The sequence below is a fragment of the Hyla sarda genome, chromosome 8, assembly GCF_029499605.1.
Source record: "Hyla sarda isolate aHylSar1 chromosome 8, aHylSar1.hap1, whole genome shotgun sequence".
Taxonomy (NCBI): domain Eukaryota; kingdom Metazoa; phylum Chordata; class Amphibia; order Anura; family Hylidae; genus Hyla; species Hyla sarda.
Genome location: NC_079196.1, coordinates 229,950,627 through 229,964,136, shown reverse-complemented (window position 1 = coordinate 229,964,136; position 13,510 = coordinate 229,950,627). Strand labels below are relative to the sequence as shown.

At 49.7% G+C, this 13,510-nt stretch overlaps 1 protein-coding gene across 1 annotated transcript; it reads left to right on the top strand.

The window, feature by feature from the left end:
- The first annotated feature begins 7,453 nt into the window (after positions 1–7,453).
- On the top strand, positions 7,454–10,411 carry LOC130285374 (serine protease 33-like). Its single transcript, XM_056536734.1, has 5 exons — positions 7,454–7,496; positions 7,903–8,065; positions 8,517–8,791; positions 9,021–9,190; positions 10,016–10,411. The coding sequence occupies exons 1-5, from the start codon at positions 7,454–7,456 to the stop codon at positions 10,409–10,411; spliced, it is 1,047 nt and encodes a 348-aa protein (XP_056392709.1).
- The last annotated feature ends 3,099 nt before the right edge of the window (positions 10,412–13,510 follow it).

Sequence of the window (13,510 nt, the reverse complement as noted above, 5' to 3'; positions counted from 1 at the left end):
GTAGAAGAACAGCTCCAGCTCCCACTGAGGAGGCATCAACCTCCAATAGGAAGGGTTTGGAAGGGTCAGGTCTGGAGAGGACGGGAGCCGAAGAAAAGGCAGACTTGAGTCGTTTAAAGGCGTCTTCTGCTTGAGGAGGCCAGGACTTGGGATCAGCATTTTTTTTGGTTAAAGCCACGATAGGAGCCACAATGGTAGAAAAATGTGGAATAAATTGCCTGTAATAATTGGCGAACCCCAAAAAGCGTTGGATAGCACGGAGTCCGGAGGGGCGTGGCCAATCTAAGACGGCAGAGAGTTTGTCTGGATCCATCTGTAGTCCCTGGCCAGAGACCAAATATCCTAGAAAAGGAAGAGATTGGCATTCAAACAGACATTTCTCAATTTTGGCATAGAGTTGGTTGTCACGAAGTCTCTGAAGAACCATACGGACATGCTGGCGGTGTTCTTCTAGATTGGCAGAAAAAATTAGGATATCGTCCAGATATACAACAACACAGGAGTATAACAAATCACGAAAAATTTCATTGACAAAGTCTTGGAAGACGGCAGGGGCGTTGCACAGTCCAAAGGGCATGACCAGATACTCAAAGTGTCCATCTCTGGTGTTAAATGCCGTTTTCCACTCGTCCCCCTCTCTGATGCGGATGAGGTTATAGGCGCCTCTTAAGTCCAATTTAGTGAAGATGTGGGCACCTTGGAGGCGATCAAAGAGTTCAGAGATGAGGGGTAAGGGGTAGCGGTTCTTAACCGTGATTTTATTAAGACCGCGGTAGTCAATGCAAGGACGTAGGGAGCCATCTTTTTTGGACACAAAGAAAAATCCGGCTCCGGCAGGAGAGGAGGATTTACGGATAAAGCCCTTTTTTAGATTCTCCTGGACGTATTCGGACATGGCAAGAGTCTCTGGGGCAGAGAGAGGATAAATTCTGCCCCGGGGTGGAGTAGTGCCCGGGAGGAGGTCGATAGGGCAATCATAAGGCCTGTGAGGAGGTAGAGTCTCAGCTTGTTTTTTGCAGAAAACATCCGCGAAGTCCATATAGGCCTTAGGGAGACCGGTTACTGGAGGAACCACAGAGTTACGGCAAGGGTTACTGGGAACCGGTTTTAGACAGTTCTTGGAACAAGAGGACCCCCAACTCTTGATCTCCCCAGTGGACCAATCCAGGGTAGGGGAATGAAGTTGAAGCCAGGGAAGTCCAAGGAGAATTTCCGAGGTGCAATTGGGGAGGACCAAAAGTTCAATCCTCTCATGATGAGATCCGATGCTCATAAGAAGGGGCTCCGTGCGGAAACGTATGGTACAGTCCAATCTTTCATTATTTACACAATTGATGTAGAGGGGTCTGGCGAGACTGGTCACCGGGATGTTGAACCTGTTGACGAGAGAGGCCAAAATAAAATTTCCTGCAGATCCTGAGTCCAAGAAGGCCACTGTAGAGAAGGAGAAGGCAGAGGCAGACATCCGCACAGGCACAGTAAGACGTGGAGAAGCAGAGTAGACATCAAGGACTGTCTCACCATTGTGCGGAGTCAGCGTACGTCTTTCCAGGCGAGGAGGACGGATAGGACAATCTCTCAGGAAGTGTTCGGTACTAGCACAGTACAGGCAGAGGTTCTCCATACGGCGTCGTGTCCTCTCTTGAGGTGTCAGGCGAGACCGGTCGACCTGCATAGCCTCCACGGCGGGAGGCACAGGAACAGATTGCAGGGGACCAGAGGAGAGAGGAGCCGAGGAGAAGAAACGCCTCGTGCGAACAGAGTCCATATCTTGGCGGAGTTCCTGACGCCTTTCGGAAAAACGCATGTCAATGCGAGTGGCTAGGTGAATAAGTTCATGTAGATTAGCAGGAATTTCTCGTGCGGCCAGAACATCTTTAATGTTGCTGGATAGGCCTTTTTTAAAGGTCGCGCAGAGGGCCTCATTATTCCAGGACAATTCTGAAGCAAGAGTACGGAATTGTACGGCATACTCGCCAACGGAAGAATTACCCTGGACCAGGTTCAACAGGGCAGTCTCAGCAGAAGAGGCTCGGGCAGGTTCCTCAAAGACACTTCGGATTTCCGAGAAGAAGGAGTGTACAGAGGCAGTGACGGGGTCATTGCGGTCCCAGAGCGGTGTGGCCCATGACAGGGCTTTTCCGGACAGAAGGCTGACTACGAAAGCCACCTTAGACCTTTCAGTGGGAAACAGGTCCGACATCATCTCCAGATGCAGGGAACATTGGGAAAGAAAGCCACGGCAAAACTTAGAGTCCCCATCAAATTTATCCGGCAAGGATAAGCGTATCCCAGGAGCGGCCACTCGCTGCGGAGGAGGTGCAGGAGCTGGCGGAGGAGATGACTGCTGAAGCTGTGGTAGTAACTGTTGTAGCATAACGGTCAGTTGAGACAGCTGTTGGCCTTGTTGCGCTATCTGTTGTGACTGCTGGGCGACCACCGTGGTGAGGTCAGCGACAACTGGCAGAGGAACTTCAGCGGGATCCATGGCCGGATCTACTGTCACGATGCCGGCTGGCAGGTAGTGGATCCTCTGTGCCAGAGAGGGATTGGCGTGGACCGTGCTAGTGGACCGGTTCTAAGCCACTACTGGTTTTCACCAGAGCCCGCCGCAAAGCGGGATGGTCTTGCTGCGGCGGTAGTGACCAGGTCGTATCCACTAGCAACGGCTCACCTCTCTGGCTGCTGAAGATAGGCGCGGTACAAGGGAGTAGGCAAAAGCAAGGTCGGACGTAGCAGAAGGTCGGGGCAGGCAGCAAGGATCGTAGTCAGGGGCAACGGCAGAAGGTCTGGAAACACAGGCAAGGAACACACAAGGAACGCTTTCACTGGCACTAAGGCAACAAGATCCGGCAAGGGAGTGCAAGGGAAGTGAGGTGATATAGGGAAGTGCACAGGTGAACACACTAATTGGGACCACTGCGCCAATCAGCGGCGCAGTGGCCCTTTAAATCGCAGAGACCCGGCGCGCGCGCGCCCTAGGGAGCGGGGCCGCGCGCGCCGGGACAGAACAGACGGAGAGCGAGTCAGGTAGGGGAGCCGGGGTGCGCATCGCGAGCGGGCGCTACCCGCATCGCGAATCGCATCCCGGCTGGCAGCGGAATCGCAGCGCCCCGGGTCAGAGGACGTGACCGGAGCGCTGCCGCGGGGAGAGTGAAGCGAGCGCTCCGGGGAGGAGCGGGGACCCGGAGCGCTCGGCGTAACAATACCCTTGTGCCATTATTCCCCCCTCCATCTTAATCCCCTTGTGCCATTATTATCCAATATGGCAAAAGGGGATCAGAGGAGGGAGGAATAATGGCACAAGGGGATTAAGATGGAGGGTTAATCATTACTCCCCCCCACCTCCATATTAATCCCCTTGTGCCATTATTTCCCCCTCCATCTTAACCCCCTTGTGATATTATTATCAGATATTGCAAAAGGGAATCAGAGGGAGCGTGGAATAATGGCACAAGGGGATTAAGATGGAGGGGGGGGGGATAATCATCACCCCCCCTCCATATTAATCCCCTTGTGTCATTATCCCCCCTCCCTCTGATCCCCTTTTGCCATTGTCTCTTCCCCCTCCATCTTAATGCCCTTATGCTATTATTTCTTTAAAAACAGTGTTAATAAAAAAAATTAAAAAAATTAAACCAACCCTTTTCCCAATATATATATATATATATATATATATATATATATATATATATATATAGCATTTTTAGTATTATTTGGTGTCACGATTCGGCTTCCAGGTAGTGGATCCTCTGTGTCAGCGAGGGATTGGCGTGGACCGTGCTAGTCGACCAGTTCTAAGAGGCTACTGGTGTTCACCAGAGCCCGCCGCAAAGCGGGATGGTCTTGCTGCGGCAGTAGCAACCAGGTCGTATCCACTAGCAACGGCTCTACCTCGCTGACTGCTGAGAAGGCGTGGGACAGAAGGACTAGGCAGAGGCAAGGTCAGACGTAGCAGAAGGTCGGGGGCAGGCGGCAAGGTTCGTAGTCAAGATGGATAGCAAGGGTTCAGGTAACACAGGCTTTGGACACACTAAACGCTTTCACTGGCACAAGGCAACAAGATCCGGCAAGGGAGTGCAGGGGCAGTGAGCAGATATAGTCTGGGAGCAGGTGGGAGCCAATTAAGCTAATTGGGCCAGGCACCAATCATTGGTGCACTGGCCCTTTAAGTCTCAGAGAGCTGGCGCGCGCGCCCTAGAGAGCGGAGCCGCGCGCGCCAGCACATGACAGCAGGGGACCGGGACGGGTAAGTGACCTGGGATGCGATTCGCGAGCGGGCACGTCCCGCTGTGCGAATCGCATCCCCGACGGCCATGACAGTGCAGCGCTCCCGGTCAGCGGGACCGACCGGGGCGCTGCGGGGAGAGAGATGCCGTGAGCGCTCCGGGGAGGAGCGGGGACCCGGAGCGCTAGGCGTAACAGTACCCCCCCCCCTTAGGTCTCCCCTTTTCTTTGTCCGGTAACTGCCTCCCCTGGGATGAGGACACCGGGAAAGAATGGAGGGTTTCCTCAACGGCAGGCAGCACAGCAGGAGTGGGAATGGGGAGGGAGGGCAGAGGGCGAAGCCTGGCACGGGGCAGTGTGACACCAGGACGGGGGCCATGAGGAGGCACTGAGGCTTGCCTGACGGGACTGGGAGGGGGGGAGAGGCACTTCCTATGGCAGGCAGAGTCCCAGTTCTTGATCTCCCCGGTGGTCCAATCAAGGGTGGGAGAATGAAGCCGGAGCCATGGCAGACCGAGGAGGACCTCAGAGGTACAGTTGGGAAGGACGAATAACTCAATCCTTTCGTGGTGGGGTCCAATAGACATCAGGAGGGGTTCTGTGCGGTAACGCACGGTGCAATCCAATCTGACTCCGTTGACCGCGGAAATGTAGAGCGGCTTGACGAGACGGGTCACCGGGATGCTGAATTTATTCACAAACGACTCCAAAATAAAATTCCCAGAGGCACCAGAGTCCAAGCAGGCCACGGCTGAGAGGGAGGAGTTGGCTGAAGGAGAAATCCGCACGGGCACCGTGAGACGTGGAGAAGCAGACTTAGAACCAAGAGACGCCACACCCACGTGAGCTGGGTGCGTGCGTGCGTTTCCCAGACGTGGAGGACGAATAGGGCAATCCACCAAGAAATGCTCGGTACTGGCACAGTAAAGACAGAGATTTTCTTCCCTACGGCGATTCCTCTCTTCCTGGGTCAGGCGAGACCGATCCACTTGCATGGCCTCCTCGGCGGGAGGCCCAGGCGTAGATTGCAACGGATACTGTGGGAGAGGTGCCCAGAGATCTAAGTCTTTTTCCTGGCGGAGCTCTTGGTGTCGCTCAGAAAAACGCATGTCAATGCGGGTAGCCAAATGGATGAGTTCTTGCAGGTTGGCAGGAATCTCTCGTGCGGCCAGCACATCCTTGATGCGACTGGATAGGCCTTTTTTAAAGGTCGCGCAGAGAGCCTCATTATTCCATGATAACTCGGAAGCAAGAGTACGAAATTGGATGGCGTACTCGCCCACTGAAGAATTACCCTGGACCAGGTTCAACAGGGCAGTCTCGGCAGAAGAAGCTCGGGCAGGTTCCTCAAAGACACTCCGGACCTCAGCGAAGAAGGACTGGACTGTGGCTGTGGCAGGATCATTGCGGTCCCAGAGCGGTGTGGCCCAAGATAAGGCCTTTCCTGAAAGAAGGCTTACTACGAACGCCACCTTAGACCGTTCTGTAGGAAACAAGTCCGACAACATCTCCATATGCAGGGAACACTGAGACAAAAATCCACGGCAGAGTTTAGAGTCCCCATCAAATTTGTCCGGCAGGGGCAAGCGGAGGCTAGGAGCGGCCACTCGCTGCGGAGGAGGTGCAGGAGCTGGCGGAGGAGATGGTTGCTGCTGTAGCAGAGGCAGAAGTTGCTGTAACGTGGCGGTCAACTGCGACAGCTGCTGTCCTTGTTGGGCAATTTGCTGCGATTGCTGAGCGACCGCCGTGCTAAGGTCAGCGAGACTTGGCAGCGGCACCTCAGCGGGATCCAGTGCCGGATCTACTGTCACGATTCGGCTTCCAGGTAGTGGATCCTCTGTGTCAGCGAGGGATTGGCGTGGACCGTGCTAGTGGACCGGTTCTAAGAGGCTACTGGTGTTCACCAGAGCCCGCCGCAAAGCGGGATGGTCTTGCTGCGGCAGTAGCAACCAGGTCGTATCCACTAGTAACGGCTCTACCTCGCTGACTGCTGAGAAGGCGTGGGACAGAAGGACTAGGCAGAGGCAAGGTCAGACGTAGCAGAAGGTCGGGGGCAGGCGGCAAGGTTCGTAGTCAAGATGGATAGCAAGGGTTCAGGTAACACAGGCTTTGGACACACTAAACGCTTTCACTGGCACAAGGCAACAAGATCCGGCAAGGGAGTGCAGGGGCAGTGAGCAGATATAGTCTGGGAGCAGGTGGGAGCCAATTAAGCTAATTGGGCCAGGCACCAATCATTGGTGCACTGGCCCTTTAAGTCTCAGAGAGCTGGCGCGCGCGCGCCCTAGAGAGCGGAGCCGCGCACGCCAGCACATGACAGCAGGGGACCGGGACGGGTAAGTGACCTGGGATGCGATTCGCGAGCGGGCACGTCCCGCTGTGCGAATCGCATCCCCGACGGCCATGACAGTGCAGCACTCCCGGTCAGCGGGACCGACCGGGGCGCTGCGGGGAGAGAGACGCCGTGAGCGCTCCGGGGAGGAGCGGGGACCCGGAGCGCTAGGCGTAACATTTGGTATTACTGCAATAAAAGCAAACACATAAAAAAATTCTACATACCAAAATCTGATCTTTTTTCCTTTATATAATAGAATGAATGTAAATTTCACAATATCATTTTCATGGTGGCCAACAAATCTGCACTATTCCTACAGTCACATCTGACAGAACTGCCAGAGAAGAATTAGAAATTTTTTTTTGTTGTAATTATATTACGGTATTAAAAATATTAAATTCAAAATGATGAGTGATACAGAAGCTTTTGTGGAGGGCAAATTGTGTGATAAGCTAAAGTAAATTAAAAAGGAAAATTAATTGGAAAAAGTCTCGTAGACATTACAGAATAGAAGCTGTAGATGTACGTTGCCGGGACATGATATCAAAGTTTATTTCAACAAAAAATAACAAAAATATACACAAAGGAATTTTTGGATGATTTCACAACATTAACATATAATTAACCCCTGAACCTCTGAAATGTGTAATTATCTCTCAAATATGTGTCCAGATGACAGGTGGGCTGAAGGTTCTTCCTTCCTCCCTGCAGGGTATCACTCTGTGTCTCTCTACTATGTGACATTTTGCTTGGACGCTAGTGACCAAGAACCAGTCGGGCAACTTCAGACCTCTATATAAGTTGTGTCCTCAGCCCAGGGAGTATACAGGACATCACTAGTCCGATGATAAAGAACAACAAAAAGACAACCCCAGCCATCACAGCAGCATCATGCAGAAGCTCCTCGTGCTCCTCACACTTCTCTCACAGCACGGTAAGAACCTCTCCACCAGGTCTTCATCCAGTGCAAAGAGCTTAGGGGTACATTTTGTGTTCTGGAATCTGGACCACTATGACTGATACCATGTTGGTTTTGGTTCTGGTCTCATCCCTTTCTCCTCAGATGATGAGGTTTTAGCCCAGGGTGTCGGTGTAAGATGTGATAGTACTATTGTTTCTAACTATATGATCATGGTGCAGGAGGTCAAATCTCTTCTTTTTTTGTCTCCCCCATTTCCTCTCTCTTTGTGTCTCCCGCTTGTTCTCCATTGCATTATCCCAGGATACCCGGGGCTTTATGTTTTTCCTGCTGTAGTAGTTAGTCAGTCCTGGGTGGTCCCAGCAATGAATGTGACCTCTACTTGGCTAAATATCTAATGGCTTCTCTTTGGATGGTTCAGGTTGTGGGAAGCCAATAGTTTCACAAAGAATCGTAGGAGGAGCGGATTCGGCACCTGGAGAATGGCCATGGCAGGTCAGCATTCAGCTTGAAGACTTTCCCGAATGCGGGGGATCACTCATCACCAACTCCTGGGTGCTGACAGCGGCTCATTGCTTCACACAGTAAGTTTTTATTTCTAATACCATATACAATCCTGTAAAATTGACCAAGGCGCATGTGATGGCAAGTAATATAAAAAAAAAGGTACAGTGCACTTCCTATGGTACATCATGAGCTTCTATAGCTGATCCAGACTTTCCTATATGGTAGATGATAAGCTTCTATAGCTGATCAAGACTTTCCTATATGATAGATGATACACTTCTATAGCTGATCCAGACTTTCCAATATGGTAGATGATAAACATCTATAGCTGATCCAGACTTTCCTATATGATAGATGATACGCTTCTATAGCTGATCCAGACTTTCCTATATGGTAGATGATAAGCTTCTATAGCTGATCCAGACTTTCCTATATGTCAGAGCCAAATGAAATAAGACCAGGAGCAATGGGAATATCTCAGTGTGGTTAGACATTGAGTGACACGTTTTCTTATCACTTCTCTTGCAGGTCGATGAATGTCTCAGAATACACCGTATACCTTGGGGCACATCAGCTATCAGGACTGCAGCAGTCTGGAGTTGTAGCCAGAGGAATAAAAGGAATCATAATACACCCCGACTTCACAGAAGAAGGATCCAGTGGAGATATTGCCTTAGTGGAGTTAGAGAATCCGGTCGATTTCACCTCCTCTATACTTCCCGTCTGTTTACCATCTGCGTCTGTGAACCTTCCAGCGGGAACCTTGTGCTGGGCAACAGGATGGGGCGCCTTTAAAGATGGCGGTAAGAACATTTGTAGCTTGCAATATAGTCATCATGATATACAGATGAATGGTGACTGATATGTCATCTAAGCATACAGAGGGACAGTAGATAGATGGACCGATTATTGGGAAAGAGAGGTAGTCATCTACAGATAGGGACTTTATTATCACAAAGGACTACCTTCAGACATGCTAATATGTAGAGTCATCTGACAGGAATTTAATATGTGAAAATCCCCTCCTTACAGTGCCACTGGACAACCCCAAGACTCTCCAGGAGGTCCAGCTCGCTCTGATAGACAACAAAAACTGTGAATCCATGTACCAAGCCAGCTTGGGCTATAACCCCAAATTGAAGCTGATAAAAGACGACATGATGTGTGCCGGATACAAGGAAGGAAAGAGAGATACATGCCAGGTAGGTGAAGTTACATAACTACTGTATGACTATCAACTTATATTATGGAGAATTTCAAATGATTTATTTTTATTTTTGTCATATATGGGCAGGGAACAGTGAAGCCCTAACTAACCCACAGCCCTGTCTCTACCTATTGCCTATCCCTCCTAAGGGACAGATCAACAACCATGATGAAAAAACCCTCCCTGCTAAGTGCTGGGGCTAAGTGTTTTCAAAATAATAAAATACAACAGTAGGAGTCGGGAAACAGCTGGAGGCACACAAACTAACATATACACTAAGACACACACACAGTAAAATCAATGTCAGTCTAGCCAAGGTCAGTACCAGGAAATAACGGAGTACAGGAACTCAGAGCAAGACAAGAGTCAAGGGAAAAGTCAAAGATCAATAAACAATCAGGAGGTGTCAGCTCAGGTATAACCTTTCACAGACAATGAACTAATCACTGCTTCTAGCTTATATAGGCAGGTGATCAGGGATACACCCTTCTGATAGGTAGCAGAGCTTAGAACCACACACAAATGACACAGGTGAGCTCCAAGCAGCTTCACCCAACTAGAGTCATTTAACTCTTCATGTTCGGCCAGAGCCAGATGTTATACACCTACTGAGAATTTCCTTTTAATAGAATCTGCAAAAAAGTACTAACAAGACTCAAATCAATAATAAATGTTGAAGGTTTTTTCTGTGGGTTCCCAGTTGTATGGCCCACCAGAAGGTGTTCTACACAAAGACAAATCTGCTTACTTCGTAGTTGTAGTCGTAGTAACAGAATTCCCAAGATGTTTTTAACAGAATCTTTTGTTTTGTTCTTTATAGGGTGACTCCGGTGGACCCCTTGTCTGCAGTTTGAATGGTGCCTCGGTGCAGATGGGAATTATTAGCTGGGGTTTTGGATGTGCTGAGCCAAGTCATCCTGGTGTATACACGAGAGTCCAATATTACCTGCCCTGGATACAGAAGTATGTAGCCTCCTTGCCGAACAATAATGGGTTGAAGAGTGTTCACCTGGTGGACAAGATCAGCAAAACATCTCCAAACAACAGCAGCCATAGTGATATTCTATTTGACCCAAACCATATGGAGAGTGGAAATGTAACTGGTAATGGTACTGTGCCCAAGATGCAATTTCTGGTTGGCAATGGAGCCCATTCGAATCTATGGTCAATGGCCAATTCCATGCTAATCCTCCTGGGTCTTGTGCTTCGTCTGTGATTTACCCAACATCACCACTACTTGAACCACGGTTCTTCTATTGTCCAACAATGTTCTTCACAGGTCCACATTTCCAGACTTCTTACATTGACAATTTTTGATTTTGTATTATTTTGGGATGTCTTCAAAATGAAAAAGTTTTGAGACTTGTCATACAACCGTTCTGTACATACTTCCTAAGTAGCATGTAAATATTTAAGCCCTAGTTGGGGCGACACAATTTATAGTTCTATTATATTATATTTTATATATTGTCCATTGATATGTCAATGCTACATGTAACAGATGTAAAGTAAAACTTCTTGCTTAAGTTATAATTATATGTAAATAATACACCTATTTAAAAAATTATATAAACATTATTGCAATATTTTGTGTTGGTTACTTCTTTTTTTCCATTTATATTGGAAGAAAGATTCTTACAATTAAACATTAGAATATTGTATCTCAGAGCCCGGGATATCTTGAGAACCACAGTACAGGTAGCCACACTCATGTGATTGCTGCTGGTCCAATGAACATTTGGCCAACATCTATTCCTCCTGATCGCCTCATACACATGAAGAAAGGAGGAAGAAGGGATAGCTGTTTTCTGACTCTTCTAGTGGGGACTTATCTCTCCAAAAACAAAAGCACTGAGCGGCTGAAAACCAACATGCATGACTCCCCCAATACCATCTGAGAATCCAGAGGCCCTAAATACATAAACCAGTCATGATCTGTGGGTGAGGCAGATTTTTTTTACCTATTTGTATGGTGGCTGTTAGATACTTTTTGTGGCCATGTTAACATAGAGTATTTCCAATAAGGTTTCATTTCAAAACAGAAGCCATGATGCAGTGCCAAATTCATCATGCCCACTGTCTTCTACCCATAGATAGAAGACAGTAAGTGAATGGATATTGGATTGAAAGAAGACGATTCGGATATTGGAGAGCAGTGACCGGTGTAGTGGAGTGACCATTGAACCTCCCAGGGTACCAGGGTACATCTCCCCACTTTATGGTTACTTCCCTCAAAATAATACATTACAAGATCTAAAAACTCATACAGATGACTCCAAGCATGAATGGGAGTAATGGTAATCCACCATTACATGAAAATTCCTGATCATCTGCCAAAATGGACCCATATTTTTTTAGAGAAGACATAGACTTCACAGATACCATAGAGTTCACAACACCCAGAGAGGGGAACGTGGGTTAGCATGGTCCCATCTATGTTTGCAGGGTTCTACCACAATTATTGAGGAAAGGACCAACTTAAAGGGGTATTCTGTCCTTAGACATCTTATCCTCTATTCAAAGGACCCGAATGCTGGGTGCAGCAGAGAGATCACAGGGGTCCCCAGCGTTCTCCCTGCTGCACCCGGCGTTCGTTTAGAGCATAGGGTGCAGAGCCGGAGGCTCGTGCCGTCACGGCCCCTCAATGCAAGTCTGTGGGACCCATAGACTTGCATTGAGGGGGCGTGGTGATGACATCACGAGCCTCTGCGCCATATGGCCAGTCATCTGGCACAGAGCCAAATTCGCTCTGTGCTCCAGATGTCAGGGATGCCATAGCTGTCACGATGCCGGCTGGCAGGTAGTGGATCCTCTGTGCCAGAGAGGGATTGGCGTGGACCGTGCTAGTGGACCGGTTCTAAGCCACTACTGGTTTTCACCAGAGCCCGCCGCAAAGCGGGATGGTCTTGCTGCGGCGGTAGTGACCAGGTCGTATCCACTAGCAACGGCTCACCTCTCTGGCTGCTGAAGATAGGCGCGGTACAAGGGAGTAGGCAAAAGCAAGGTCGGACGTAGCAGAAGGTCGGGGCAGGCAGCAAGGATCGTAGTCAGGGGCAACGGCAGAAGGTCTGGAATCACAGGCAAGGAACACACAAGGAACGCTTTCACTGGCACTAAGGCAACAAGATCCGGCGAGGGAGTGAAGGGGAAGTGAGGTGATATAGGGGAGTGCACAGGTGTAAGGACTAATTGGAACCACTGCGCCAATCAGCGGCGCAGTGGCCCTTTAAATCGCAGAGACCCGGCGCGCGCGCGCCCTAGGGAGCGGGGCCGCGCGCGCCGGGACAGAACAGACGGAGAGCGAGACAGGTAGGGGAGCCGGGATGCGCATCGCGAGCGGGCGCTACCCGCATCGCGAATCGCATCCCGGCTGGCAGCGGAATCGCAGCGCCCCGGGTCAGAGGACGTGACCGGAGCGCTGCCGCGGGGAGAGTGAAGCGAGCGCTCCGGGGAGGAGCGGGGACCCGGAGCGCTCGGCGTAACAGTACCCCCCCCCTTGGGTCTCCCCCTCTTCTTAGAGCCTGAGAACCTGAGGAGCAGACTTTTGTCAAGGATGTTGTCCTCAGGTTCCCAGGATCTCTCTTCAGGGCCACAACCCTCCCAGTCCACTAAAAAAAATTTTTTCCCTCTGACCTTTTTGGTAGCTAAAATTTCTTTGACCGAGAAGATGTCCGAGGAGCCGGAAACAGGAGTGGGAGGAACAGATTTGGGAGAAAAATGGTTGAGGATGAGTGGTTTGAGAAGAGAGACGTGAAAGGCATTAGGGATACGAAGAGAGGGAGGAAGAAGAAGTTTATAAGAGACAGGATTAATTTGACACAAAATTTTGAAAGGACCAAGATAGCGTGGTCCCAACTTGTAGCTAGGGACACGGAAGCGGACATATTTAGCGGAGAGCCATACCTTGTCTCCAGGGGAAAAAACGGGGGGAGCTCTTCTTTTCTTATCCGCGAACTTCTTCATGCGTGATGAAGCCTGTAAGAGAGAATTTTGGGTCTCTCTCCATATGATGGAAAGGTCACGAGAAATTTCATCCACAGCGGGCAGACCAGAGGGCAAGGGAGTAGGGAGGGGGGGAAGAGGGTGACGGCCGTACACCACGAAAAATGGGGATTTGGAGGAAGACTCAGAGACCCTGAAGTTATACGAGAATTCGGCCCATGGGAGGAGATCTGCCCAGTCATCCTGGCGGGAGGAAACAAAATGTCGCAAATAATCACCCAAGATCTGGTTAATCCTTTCTACTTGTCCATTGGACTGGGGATGATATGCAGAAGAAAAATTTAATTTAATCTTGAGTTGTTTACAGAGAGCC